At 39.0% G+C, this 14743-nt stretch overlaps 1 protein-coding gene and 1 non-coding gene across 2 annotated transcripts; both read left to right on the top strand.

Annotated features, from left to right (window-relative positions):
• The first annotated feature begins 787 nt into the window (after window positions 1-787).
• On the top strand, window positions 788-2131 carry LOC122089661 (LRR receptor-like serine/threonine-protein kinase ER2). Its single transcript, XM_042659370.1, has one exon. It carries the CDS (start codon window positions 788-790, stop codon window positions 2129-2131), a length of 1344 nt encoding a protein of 447 aa, XP_042515304.1.
• An 11433-nt stretch (window positions 2132-13564) lies between these two features.
• On the top strand, window positions 13565-13671 carry LOC122090232. Its single transcript, XR_006143473.1, has one exon. It is a non-coding gene; the product is annotated as a small nucleolar RNA R71 (small nucleolar RNA).
• The last annotated feature ends 1072 nt before the right edge of the window (window positions 13672-14743 follow it).

Consider the following 14743-nt stretch of genomic DNA (forward strand, 5'->3'; position numbering starts at 1 on the left):
TTAATAAGTGAGTGAAACAATTATTAGAGGTACTAAAACTCTTTCAACTTCGGAAATATTGATTCATAAGAACCCTCTTGCACCATAGTGGAGTGAATACAATTTTATGGATAATGACTGGTGGCACGACTCAACCTAGGGGTGTCAATTCTTAAACCGAATCGGTAAAACCGGCCGGACCAAACCGATAACAACACGGACCGAACCGAAGCCTTATTGGTTCGGTTCGGTTTGGAGTATTGCAACCCCAAAACCAAACCGAACCGCACCGGAAATTGGATGAATCCGAAACCAAACCGAAACTGGCTCAAAACCCGGACCGAAACTGAAACCAAACCGGTAAGAAACCGAAACACTCCAAATTTCATTAAAAAAATCAAAATTTGCATAGTTTTGTATACATTTGTGTGGAAAGTCGAATCCAAACTGAACCAAAAACCAAAACCAACCCGGTTACAAATCGATTTAAGAAACCGAAGAAAAAACAAAACCAAACCGCACTGAAACCGAAATCAAACCGAAACCGGAATTTCCTTATTGGTTCGGTTTCGATTTCAGCTTTCCCACACCGAAACCGACTCAACCTGGACCAAAACCAAGCCGAACTGACCGATTGACACCCCTAACTCAACCCCACCATTAACACAACAATACAACATCCAACAACAAACACCACATGGGCAGGTATGGATACGTCTCTTTATAAACATGGGCAAACTCTTAGCCTTCCCAGCCCTGTATTAGTCCCTTTATAAACATAGATTGGGATAAACTCCTCCAAGCCAAAATGGGCAGGTATGCGTATGGCTCACCCTTCCTCAGCTTCTTTTCCTTCTCCTTTTCCTTCCTTCTCTTGTTCTACATTCCTGTGGCTCTGTCTCAACTCCCTGAAAACCAGAAGAATGCCATGAAGAAGCTCTCCATTTATCTCAATGAAGCAGACCCAAATCCATGTTCATGGAATGGAGTTAGTTGCGGCAACAGCAATCGATCCATCACCCATCTATCTTTTCCCTCTTCAGAACTCTATTACTCTGATTTTCTACCTGATTTGTGCCAAATTGATACTCTAGAGTCCATTGATGTGTCCAAAAATTCTTTGACTATCATCCCTGATGAGTTCATCAGAGACTGTGGACGGATTAATGGGCTTAACTACTTGAATTTCAGTCAGAACAGATTGTCTGGTTCTTTGCCTAATTTTAGTGGTTTTGGTGGGTTACAGTACTTGGATTTGTCTTTTAATTCATTAACTGGAAGTATTGAATCTCAACTGAATGGATTAGTTGGAATCAGAAGCTTGAATCTGAGCTTCAACCAGTTCATTGGCTCTATCCCTACCCAACTGGGTAAAGCCATGGCTTTGGAAGAGTTGGAGCTCTCGAACAACTTCTTCAAAGGTCAAATCCCTGAAAAGCTCATGAATTACACATCTCTTGTTCTGCTTAATCTCAGTAGTAATCATCTTTCTGGGTCTGTTTCTGACAGGATAGGCCAGCTCTCCAAGTTGGAGACCCTCCTCCTATCATCCAATAATCTTAGTGGAGGAATTCCTGAGAGTCTTTCAAGGATTAAGACACTCTCTAAGTTTGCTGCTTATCAGAATAGCTTTTCTGGCATAATTCCTTCTGGGATTTCACGATATCTAGGGATTTTGGACCTTAGTTACAACAAGTTAAGCGGTTCAATCCCATCAGACCTTCTGTCATCATCAACTTTGCAGTCTATTGATCTGTCTTATAATTCATTGGAAGGGCCGATTCCTTCCAACTTTTCGCAGAGCTTGATTAGGTTAAGACTTGGGTTCAATTCTCTTAATGGTACAATCACTTCTCTGGCCTATGAAACGCTTTCAAATTTGACTTATCTCGAGCTCAATAACAATAGATTCACCGGGTCTGTTCCTCCACAAGTGGGAACCTTTCAGAGTTTAGCTCTGTTGAATCTTGCTGAGAATGAGTTCTATGGTCCATTAACGAAAGAGTTGGGAAATCTTAAATCAACTTCAGGTTATGAAGCTCCAATCCAACAGGTTTACAGGAGAAATTCCTCCACAATATTCAATTGGGAACATGAAGTCGCTGATAGAACTCCAGCTGGGAAACAACAAATTGAGTGGGAGGATTCCTAGTATGCCTAGTAACTTGCAGATTGCTCTCAACCTCAGTAGGAACCTCTTTGCTGGGCATATCCCAGACACTCTGAGTGGGTTGAATGCTTTAGAGGTTTTGGATCTCTCAAACAATGACTTCACTGGTAAAATCCCAGAGTTTCTAACTTCGCTGCAAAGCCTTACAGTACTGTTGCTTTCCAACAATCCATTATCAGGTACTCGTCCACGCTTCAACCAACCAGGGATTGTCATTGATACAAGTGGAACCAATGTTCTAATGCTAACAAAGGAAGAAGATCCACTGCCTAAGAAGAGTGACAATAGTGCATTATATTTCTACTCATCTTTTGCTCTTTCGTATCCTCTAGGATTTTGGGGTGCCAGTGCTCCTTTTATCTTCAACCGTAACTGGCGAAGAAGATACTTCAGATTTTTAGACATATATATCCATATATGTTTAGCAAAGCTATCTGAAATTCAGATTCGTATGATGATTACTTTAAGAGCTAAATTTCAGTTTATGAAAGCAAATTTCTGCTAGAGGTTTCTATAAAAATAAGTTTTTCCCTTTCCCATTTCTCTCTCCCCCCTCTGTTACCTCTCTTCTTTGGTTGTGGTTTGGGTGATTATTACTAAATTATTTCAGTGATTTAAACTTATATCTGAACAGGGTTACTAAATTACTGTGTTTAGCAGAGCTATCTGAAATTCAGATTCATATGATGATTACTTTGAAAGTCACTTTTTTTTAGTGTGAAATCTTTATTTCTCTTCCTCTTTAATATCCCCCGCAACCAAGCATAGCCTACGTTTTTTCAATATTATAATAATTTACATAAAATACCCCACCATCCTTGCCTCTTTCCCTGGATACAGGTTATGATCTGAAGTTGATACAATTTAACACTCTCTCTCAAGTTGGAATATGAACATCATGAATGTCCAACTAGTGAAGGGTTTTCCGTAAGCAATATGACAATCAATCTCAATATGTTATATTTGCTCGTGGAACATAGAATTTGCTGCAATATGTATGGATGTCTCATCATCACTCCATAAATCCAGAGACTAAATGTAGCAGCCATAGTCATGTATGTAGTTTCAGCAGAAGTTCATCATGAAATAATTTACTATTTTTGTCTGATCAGATCTAGATTGGATATCAATGCCGATAACTAAATCCTTGCTCTGACATCATGCTAAATATGAAAGTCAAGGAATGAAAAGAAAAAGTGAGAGGGTGAGTAAGAGGTGACTTTTTAAGGCACTCAACAAAGGGAGGAGAGTTCAACCCATGGCCTCTTAGGACACTTGCACTCTATTGTAGGATACAAATCAACTACAAAACTAGACTGATTGAGGTGATTCCGAGTTGAGTTGGCCAGGTTGGTGGTGGATGGTAGTTGAATATCCATATTATGGGTGTCAAGTAGTTGGGCTCGGTCAACCCTAACTGGCCTTGATCAATTTCACCTCTTGCATTGTGATCGTCTGTTTAATTAATCGGATTAAGTTAGGCAAGCATGGTCCTGTTTATAATTGGTCGGTCAGTCTCAAGCTTTAATTGGGCTGATGAACTGGTTTAATTCTAATTAGGCCCTAACAGGTCATGCCTAAAATTGGTCTTTAAAGTAAATTGTAGGAGAATGCCAATAAAATGGACCTTGAACGAGCCTTAAAAATCCTTAGAATATCATATCGAGTTAAGGGCATCAAATTGCCACTTTCGTTTAAAAAATGGGATACCTAAAAATACTCATTAGTTGAAATCTTAGCAACTAAGAAATGCAAGAACTCGGGGTTTGGGCCTTGAGGTTAACCTAATCAGTCAATTAGCCTGTTTAAAGCCCAATTACCCCTCGATTATCTTGAGCTCGATTATGAACCAGTAACCTACTGATCTAATAAAAACATATCCATGTATTGACCTATTGAAACCCGATTATTTAAACAGATGAATACTATACGTGATCTAAAATTGGTTGGGACCGATTAGACCCGATCAAAGCCGACCCACCCAACTGGTGGACACCCCCAAGTCACATGCGTTTCATCTTCCTACTGGTGGAAAACACAATGTTCATGTAGAGATATAGATTTTCTCACGTGTGGACCCCATATTTGGGAACTTTATTTATTTATTTTCTTGGTAAAGTAATTTTATTAAGAAAGGTGCAAAATGGGCTCTTTGACTATCCACGCGTATAAGGTTAGTCAAAGTCATAGAAATTGTTGGAAGATAATGACTTCTCAAGTGTTCAACTCTGTGGTTCTGGTTTTTTAAATGCATGAACGATCCCTACATCAAACCGGGTACATATTTTGGTCCCGGTGGTTTGATCGTTCCTGTCCTTTTCTCCGCCACGCCCAAATCAACATTAATCCGTAGGGGTCTCAGCCAAGGTTTTAAAATTTGGAATTGGATCAGCTGGTTCCATTGATTTAAATTTTACTCCCGGTGAATCCGTACTGTAGTCCTAGGATTAGGGCAGAATCTGGTGGATTCTTGACTGACTCAGGCTGATAGGAATTCTAATTACACTATTTAATAAAAAAAATTAAAAAATTAAAAAAATAATAAAAATAAAAAATAAAAAATAAAGAATAAAGACCAGAGGATTGACATGGAGCTAGTATGAGATGGAATCTCTTGATTGAATTCCTCTGTGACGCAGTAGGATGTTTGACATGCATTCAACGGCTAGAAATGCTTAGGTACGGAGCCCAAGGCGGTCACGTAACCCAAGATGTTTCTAGATATTGGATACGCATCAGACGCCTGTTACACCACAGAGGAATTCAATCCAGAGATTCTATCATTACAACAAACTTACTTTTTCACTGTAAAAATTTTCCATAATAAAAAAAATCTGTCGTAGCAATTGACCCTTTTTCTTGTAGCGCATCTTACACCTGCTCAAGGTCAATCGTCTGCCCATTATTTTTTTATCTTTTATTAGCGGGATTAATGGGCTTAAAAGATTGAACATTGGGAGGAATAAGTTGTCTGGTGACTCTGGTCTACTGACGACTTCAGCTGGTTTTGGAGGCTGCAGCACTTGGCCTTAGTCTTTTAATTCATCACATTGGGTTTCAGTTAAATATTGACTGTTTGGAATCAAGCTTGAAGCTTGAATATGAGCTTCAACCAGTACAATGGCAGTACTGTTCCTGAACGATTTTTTTGATTTTCAGTTTATTAAAAAAATTTTTTTTTTTGGCTTTTTGGGAGCTTACCGGTAGGGATTCAGGGTTGCTTAGGTCAATTCCTGTTACTTGTTATTGCAATTAGATGCCAAACTAGTGTTGTTTACGGGGATGTCCTAACAAACCTTCATTCACTATTCAGTACACTTGGGTCATAGTGCAACATGTCGTTTCTAAGAGATACAATAGTATGAGGTCGAAAATATAAAGTTCTGTGATATATGCAAAAGGGTTTGGCTAATGTTTTACACTGATATCTACCTATTGTTTGAGATTTAAAATGTAACCGCAAGCGTACGAATCAGTGTAGCTACGGGTCGAACACAGGGAGAGCAGCCACCTTATTTTTTATTTATTTTAATAATGCGAAAGTGAACTGATTAATGGTTGTGATCTAATTCTAATTACCGTCCTAAAAATAACGTCCTAACCATTCGTCATCTAAGAATTTAAAGACGCAAGCCACACAATTAAAAATTAAATAAATAAATAACTAAAAGTAAACAACCCACGCAATTAAAAAAAAATAATAATAAAGGAAAAAAATGCTGAAATAAAAATAAAGTAAAAGAAATGGGATAACGCTAGAGAGAGACTCACAAGCAGGTTTCTCTACTTAGCCCGAGGGATGCATCATAATATGAGCTTCCCTACTTGACCAGAGAGTTACTCTTACAAGGGTTTCTCTACTTGGCTTTAGGGAAAGGGAGACAATTAAAATAAAAGCAATAAATTGATGGTTCTATGGCTAGGAGGGGCAAAGCCAACACATACACTAGCATGAACCTTGGGGGAAAGGGATAGCAATAATGTAACGACTGAAAATAAAAATCCTAAATTAAGAAAGAAAGGGTAGTCAGAGAGGGAATGAGAGGGGGGAGAGAAGACTACTGAAGGAGCCTACTTACTTGAATCAATGCTTGAACTTGAAAAAAAAAATTGCTCCACGGCTCATGATCTTGTCACCTAGATCTAAGCCTAGAACTATAACTTAAAAAAAATTACAACTCAATTGCATAAATCATAAACATAAAAAGAACTGAATAAAAATAAAAAAGTACTTGCATTAATTGAAATAAAAAAAAAACTATTACAAAAGTGATTAAAGCAAAAATAGAGAAGAACTAAAACCAAAGAGTGAGAGAGGGAGATAGAGAGCAACTAAAAAAAAACTAGAAGAAGAATGAATTTTTTGTCTCCTCCTCTTACATGAGTTGTATTTATAGGGAATGGAGAGGTAGGGTAACAATTTTCTCTTTCCTAAAAGAGAGAAACCCACAATTGATTGTGAGATCTTTTGAGTCCAAAAGTGCGAGGAGAGAGAAGAGAGAAATAAATTTTGAGAAATTTCCTAAAATTTTTTTGCTTATTTTCTTTCCTTTTATTTTTCTAATTTATTTTTCTTCTTTATTTCTCTCTCCTAGGGACGATTTTTTTTTCTTCCTTTGTGTGATTTGGACAATCTTTGGTGATGATGTGGAGGAGAGAGAAGATTTGGACAATTTTTGGTTCTCCCCTTTTTTTCTCTTTCCTTTTTTTTCTTCTCTTCTTGCTTCCACGATTTTGCTTTCCTTTTTTTTTTTCTTGTGAACCCCTCCACGCTTTAGTGCTTTAAGCGTGTAAAAGCAGAAAATCTTCAACAAAATTCTCTAAAAAAAAACAACCATAAGATTCGAACTTGAGACCTCTTGGTGAGCAAGGGAATTTTGTACACCATAGCTCACCAACTACGCTAGGTAGTTGTTGTTACCAAAAACAAATCTTTAATCACTTAAGGATGTGGTCCATCGATCCTTGTTGGCATTTGGAGTATTCCTTGTACCTCTGGGACAATTGCAAACGGGCTGGTTCTGCATCTCGGTTCAGTTCTGATCCATTATTCTTTTTCTGACCCGAAAAAGAATAATCATTTGTACGGGTGACCAAACGAATGTGTACTTTTAATTGAACACGTCCACCTTGCTCAGAATTTCGTCCTCTTCGTAACCATAGAAAGAAATAGGACCTCTTTATGTGTAAAATTGAAGATATAGCGCCCGATAGTCCTTAAGGCCTTGAAAATATAAAACCTGCAAAAAGAGAGTAAAACCCAAGGTAGCTCCATTCTAAATATGTAAAATGCATGTTTTACTACCCTAGATTTCACACATAAATGTGCTCATCAGAATTCCCCCACACTTAGACTTTGCTAGTCATCGAGCAAAACAAAAAGAAAAGAATAAAAACAAAAAAAAAACCTAACTCACTTTCGTAGGAATCACGGTTGCACTTAGCATGTGCAGCAAGCCTTTAAACCCCTAGGTCACCCCTAGTGGACGAGTTGTGTCTCGTGGGTGTTTGCAGTGAATATACACCCAAAATTCAGAATAAACAAATCCCAACTTTGGCTAAAGGTAAGGCTCATACCGATCCGGAGCAAAGATAATTTCTCTTACAAGGGACCCCCACACTTGAACTTTTATTACCCTTTATCAATTCCAGGCACTAGCATATTTCTTAATTTGGAACTCACCTCATGTCTTCCAAAACATCCTTAACTTAGGGCAAAACCACTTGTGAAGAAATAGGGAACCAATGACTAAGGCGTTGGAGTGTTTTTGACCAAACATGTTACCAAACAATAATGACATTTGCACATTTTTTTTCTCTTTTTCTTTTTTAGAATAATAAACTCTATTCTACTCCACTACTTTTGGCTTGAATGACATGGTGGAGAAAACACCAGACACCCAAGTTACTATGTAGCTTCGCTTTTTGCATATGCCCACAAAGGTAGTGATGCTAGAGTTACTTCAGAAGTTTCCTCCCAAGGAATTTCGATCAAGACACCACGCTTCCTGAGATGCAATGCCCTGTCTAGTTCCAAGGGAATCAACTCTTATTCTTCTTTATACCACATTTCACATTTCATTTAAAATTGTGCATTTGTCAACCCATGCCAAATTAAAAAGAAGGTCTCAACTCCAAATCAAAAGTACAAGGAACCCACAGACTTACATATGGTCCATCACCATAAAACAGGGGTCTCTTATTTTTCAAAAGAAAGTCCCATCTCAAGACACAGGCTTGTTTCTTTCTTCTCAACAGGGTTTTTATACGTTCAAAATGGGTACCTTAGTCAAAACTTTTATTTTCATACATCAAGCAACCGAATGGTCTGATCATTAGCCAAAAGCCAAAGTAGGACAAAAACAAAAAGAAAAACAAATAAAACAAAGTGGAAAAAATAAAAAAGAAACTGGTTTCCCTCCCCCACACTTAAGTCATGCAATGTCCTCAATGCATGGAAAAAATTAAAAGCAAAGACAATGCAAGGGGGTCATACCTGATTAAAAATTAGTCATCAGTGTAAAAAGGTTCATGGAGATCCATGACCTCTTCACTACTAGTAGTAGGAAACTCGAGGAACGGTTTCAAACGCTGACCATTAACCTTCGAAATTACCCCTGTTCCTGGATTCAAAATCTCCACAGCCCCATGGGGATATACATTATGAACAATAAATGGGCCATCCCATCGGGATCTAAGCTTACCAGGAAAAAGATGCAATCGAGAGTTATACAATAAGACCTTATCACCAATTGCAAAAGATTTGCGCAGAATGTGCTTATCATGAAAAGCTTTGGTCTTTTCCTTGTAAATCCTAGAACTTTCATAGGCATCATTCCTAAGTTCCTCCAACTCAGATAGTTGGAGCCTACGATGAATTCCCGCATCAGACAAATCAAAGTTAAGCTTCTTAACGGCCCAAAAGGCCTTATGCTCTAACTCAACTGGTAAGTGACAAGCTTTCCCATATACCAAACGGTAGGGAGACTGGCCAAGGTCAGTCTTGAATGTAGTCCGGTGGGCCCACAAGGCATCAATGAGCCTAAGGGACCAATCCTTACGGTTAGGATTAATAGTTTTCTCCAAGATTTGTTTGATCTGCCTATTAAACACCTCCACTTGGCCACTAGTTTGGGGGTGATAAGGGGTAGATAACTTATGGGTGATCCCATACTTTTTCGTTAAGGCCTCAAAAGGCCGATTACAAAAATGAGTACCCCTATCACTAATTATTGCACGTGGTGCACCAAAGCGGGAAAAAATGTTCTCTTTGAGAAACTGGACCACCACTTTGTGGTCATTAGTTTTACAAGGTATGGCCTCTATCCATTTAGAAACATAATCAACGGCCAAAAGTATGTACAAATTCCCAAAAGAATTAGGGAATGGTCCCATAAAATCGATGCCCCATACATCAAAGATCTTAACTACCAAAATAGGGTTGAGGGTCATCATGTTCCTTTTATTGATACGGCCAAAAGACTGGCAGGCGGGGCAAGCCTTGCTAAAATCAAAAGCATCTCTAAAAAGAGTGGGCCAATAAAATCCGCATTGGAGAACCTTTGCGGCAGTCTTCTTAGGTCCAAAGTGTCCACCACATGCATGATCATGACAAAAAGAGAGAATTGGAATGTTGTTCATGATCAGGAACACATCGTCGGATAATCTGATCTGGACATATCTTAAACAAATAAGGATCATCCCAGAAAAAGTGCTTAACTTGAGAATGAAACCTATATTTATCTTGGGTGGACCAGTGATCCGGAGTCACACCTGAAACTAAGAAGTTGACAATGTCAGCAAACCATGGTTCACTGGACATTGCAAATAATTGTTCATCTGAAAAGTTCTCGTTGACTGGAGAATCAACAGTCAAGGAATTGGGAAGCCGGGATAAATGGTCTGCAACTAGGTTTTCAACTCCTTTCTTATCCCTAATTTCTAAATCAAACTCTTGCAAAAGTAAAACCCACCTAATGAGACGGGCTTTGGCATCCTTCTTCTGAACTAGGTATCTGAGGGCAGAATGATCAGTATACACTACCACATGTGAGCCAACTAAGTAAGACCGAAACTTTTCTAATGCAAACACAACAGCTAAAAATTCTTTTTCAGTGGTTGTATAATTGAGTTGTGCATCATTTAAGGTCCTACTAGCATAGTAAATGACAGTGGGTAACTTATTAATCCTTTGACCTAAAACTTCTCTTATGGCAAAATCTGAAGCATCACACATCAGTTCAAAAGGTTCAGTCCAAATAGGTGGTTGAACAATGGTTGCATTGGTTAACTCCTTCTTAAGTTGTTTGAAGGATTCTAGGCACTCTTTAGAAAGCTCAAAAGTTTGATCTTTGGCAAGTAATGAGGTGAGAGGTCGGGCTAAATGACTAAAGTTCTTAATAAAACTTCTGTAGAAGCCTGCATGCCCTAGAAAGGACCGAACATCCTTAACAGATTGAGGAGGTGGTAAATTATCAATCAAATCCACTTTGGCTCTATCTACCTTAATTCCCTCCTTGGATATTACATGGCCTAAAACAATACCAGATTTAACCATAAAATGGCATTTCTCCCAATTCAAAACCAAATTCTTAGATATGCACCGTTTCAAAACTAGGGAAAGATGATGAAGACATTCAGAATAGGAATTCCCATGAATTGAAAAGTCATCCATAAATACTTCTACGAATTTTTCGACCATGTCAGAAAAAATGCTCATCATGCATCGTTGGAACGTAGCAGGGGCATTGCAAAGCCCAAAGGGCATACGCCTGTAAGCAAATGTTCCATATGGGCATGTAAAAGTGGTCTTATGTTGGTCCTCTAAAGCAATTGGGATTTGGTTATAGCCGGAATATCCATCAAGAAAGCAATAGTATTCATGTCCAGCTAACCTCTCTAACATCTGGTCAATGAATGGCAATGGGAAGTGGTCCTTCCAGGTTGCCGCATTTAACTTCCTGTAGTCAATGCACACACGCCATCCTGTTTGGACACGGGTAGGGATCAACTCATTATTGGCATTAGGAACTACAGTCACACCAGACTTCTTAGGCACTACGTGAACTGGGCTTACCCATTGGCTGTCAGAAATAGGATAAATTATTCCATGATCCAAGCACTTTAGGATCTCTTTCTTAATGACTTCCATCATCATTGGGTTAGCTCTTCTTTGGGGTTCCGTGGATGGTTTGGAATCCTCCATAAGATGTATATGATGTTGCACAATGGAAGGGCTTATACCTTTGATATCAGCCATGGTCTAACCTAGGGCTTCCTTATTATCTTTTAACACTTTAAGTAACTCCTCTTCCTGGCTAGAAGTCAAATTTGAAGAAATTATTACAGGAAGAGTCTGGTCAGGCCCTAGGAAAGCATATCTCAAATTAGATGGCAACTCCTTAAGATCTAGCTTAGGGGGCTCAACTATGGAAGGTTTGGGAATGGAATTGGAAAGGGGTCCTAAGGGCTCCACAAGTGTGTGAAGACTCAAGACTTCAAAAAAGAAATTTTCACTATCATCATCCAACTCATCCATACACTCTTGGAATTCTAAATCAATATCAAAGTTGGTAACTAAATCATCAGAAAAATCCAGAAAATCCTCAAGCATATTGATCTCTTCTTCCATATGTGGTTGCTTGCCAATCCTAAACATGTTAAACTCAACAGTTTGGTTACCAAAAGATAATCTTAGGAAACCATTCCGGCAATTGATTAATGCATTACTGGTAGCCAAGAATGGTCTTCCTAGAATTATTGGGATCTCATCCTTGGTTGAGAAGGGCTTAGTATCTAACACAATGAAATCAACAGGGAAAATAAATTCCCCCCACCTTTAGTAAGACATCCTCAACCATCCCTTTAGGAATCTTAACAGACCTATCTGCCAACTGAAGAGTAGTTCCAGTGGCTTTCAATTCTCCCAATCCTAGTTGCTTGTACACATGGTAAGGTAAAAGATTCACACTTGCGCCAAGGTCAAGTAAGGCATGCTCAATATAGGTGTTGCCTATGACACAAGATATGGTAGGGCTCCCTGGATCCTTATACTTGGCTGCTATAGGCTGAGTAATTATGGAACTAATGTTACCTGCCAAGAACGCCTTTTTGGGCACACTTGTGATACGTTTGTGAGTACACAAATCTTTCAGTACCTTTGCATAGGCGGGGATCTGGGATATGGCATCCAAAAGAGGGATGTTTACTTCTACCTTTTTGAAGACTTCTAAAATTTTGTCCATGGAAGCAGTCTTCTTTTTGTTTACCAAGCGATTAGGAAATGGGACAGGATGAACATAAGGACTGTTAGGGATTTGCCCCTGTTCAGAAGAATCATTTTTGGTTTCCTCAACCAAATCATCTTTAGTTTCAGAAAAATCTTTAGGTTCATCAGACGAACCTGGAACAAGAGGCACATTTGTGTCCTCAACTGAAGAAGAGTTAACAGGAGTAATAGATGGGGAAGATTTAGGAACGCTATGTAGGTACTCTTTACCACTCCTAAGGGCATAAACAACATTACATTGGTTAGAGGGCCCTTGTTGAGTCTGACCTTGTACTATATTCAGTGGTGCATTAGTTGGTCCTTGTAAACTAACAGGCTGATGATGCCTAGGGTTAGGCTCTGGTTGACTGGGTAAAGTTCCCTTCTCCCTCTCACGCATAATTGAGACAACTTGGGTAAGTTATCTCGTAAGATTTTGATGGCTTGTCATAAGGAGGGCCATATTTTTTTCCAAATCACTCATTCTACTTGCCTCTCCAGTGTTGGTAAACCCAGGGGGTTGCTGATAAGATGATAGAAGAGGGGCCCTAGGAAAACTCGCCTGAGGTCCTACATTTGACCTAGGAAAAGTATTTTGAGAAAAAGATTGTTGTGCAAAGGGAGGCCTTTGGGGTCCAGGTTGACCTTGATTATAGAAATTGGAAGGTCCTGCTTGGTTGCCCTGATTCCAAGAGAAATTTGGGTGATTTCTCCATCCTGGATTGTATGTATTACTATATGGATTATTCTGGTATAAGGCATTAACACTATCATTAGAAGTGCCCCCAGAGGTGTTAGGGCATTCTTCTATGACATGTCCAGGGGACTGGCACCAAGCACAAATCTTAACCAAATTGACTGATGATGGCTCTCTAGGAACAATAGCCTCAATCCTCTTGATTAGGCTATCCAAATGGGCTTCCTTGGCTACTATCCCATCCACAAAATATCATTTTCCTCCTATAGTTCTTTCACTCTCTTGGGTTGATTCCCACTCACGGGTTTTGTCAGCTAAGTCAAGTAAGAATTCCCATGCCTTTCCTTCATCTGTAAAGGATGTGAATCCCTCAGGGCACATAGACTCTATCATTTGTTTAGTTGGGTAATCAATACCCTCATAAATTATTTGACATAAATGCCATAGGTCTAGGCCATGGTGAGGGCATTCTTGGAGTAGATCCTTGAATCTCTCCATAAGTTTGGAAAATGACTCACTAGGCTTTTGCCTAAACTGAAGGATATCACTTCTAAGCTTATTGGTCTTGTGAGTTGGGAAAAACTTCTTAAGGAAGACAACTGTGAACTGTTCCCATGAGGTTATGGAATTTGTGGGTAACCCATACAACCATTTCTTAGCTTGGTCTTTCAATGCAAAAGTGATAAACCTAAGCTTAACAGCATCATCAGAAAGCTGTTGGATCTTAATTAGAACACATACCTCTTCAAATTCCCTTAGAAATAGGTATGCATCCTCAGAGGTCAACCCATGGAAGTGGGGCAACATAGTGATGTATTGAGATTTGAGTTCAAAATTATTGCCCTGGGCTTGTGGTAGAACTATGCAGGAAGGTTGGGCTGTTCTAGCAGGGTAGAACCTATCTTTCAGAGATTTAGGTGAAGGGTTATGCTGTTGGTCTCCCATATTGAAGGGTTTTAAAGAGAGCAAACGTATAGGGTCACTACTTGTTGGATCTCTTCTTTCTAACCGATTCTTAGTATTACGTACCCACCTAACACTCATGCAACAGAAAACTACCCGCAACTAAAGTAAGACAAGCACAAAAGAATGGATAGCAAAACTCTTTTTTTTTATTTTTTTGATTGATTTTTTTGATTTTTTTTGATTTTTTTGAATTTTTTTGGTTTTTTGGGAGCTTACCGGCAGGGATCCGGGGTTGCTCAGGTCAATTCCTGAGGTACTGCTACAGGGCGAAACCTGTCTTTATCATACTGTGAGGCATGGCGACCTCCACTGATACAACTATTATTGCAAGTTGTTCTTCTCAGGAATTCAATAAAAGAAAAGGAAAAATATAAAACAAAGCAAACAAAGCACTCCGATTTACCAAAAGAAAGTGAAAAATAACATGGAACTGTCTCCCCGGCAACGGCGCCAAAAACTTGTTTGAGATTTAAAATGTAACCGCAAGCGTACGGATCAGTGTAGCTACGGGTCGAACACAGGGAGAGCAGCCACTTTATTTTTTATTTCTTTTAATAATGCGAAAGTGAACTGATTAATGGTTGTGATCTAATTCTAATTACCGTCCTAAAAATAACGTCCTAACCATTCGTCATCTAAGAATTTAAAGACGCAAGCCACGCAA

Source organism: Macadamia integrifolia, chromosome 9 (genome assembly GCF_013358625.1).
Source record: "Macadamia integrifolia cultivar HAES 741 chromosome 9, SCU_Mint_v3, whole genome shotgun sequence".
Taxonomy (NCBI): Eukaryota; Viridiplantae; Streptophyta; class Magnoliopsida; order Proteales; family Proteaceae; genus Macadamia; species Macadamia integrifolia.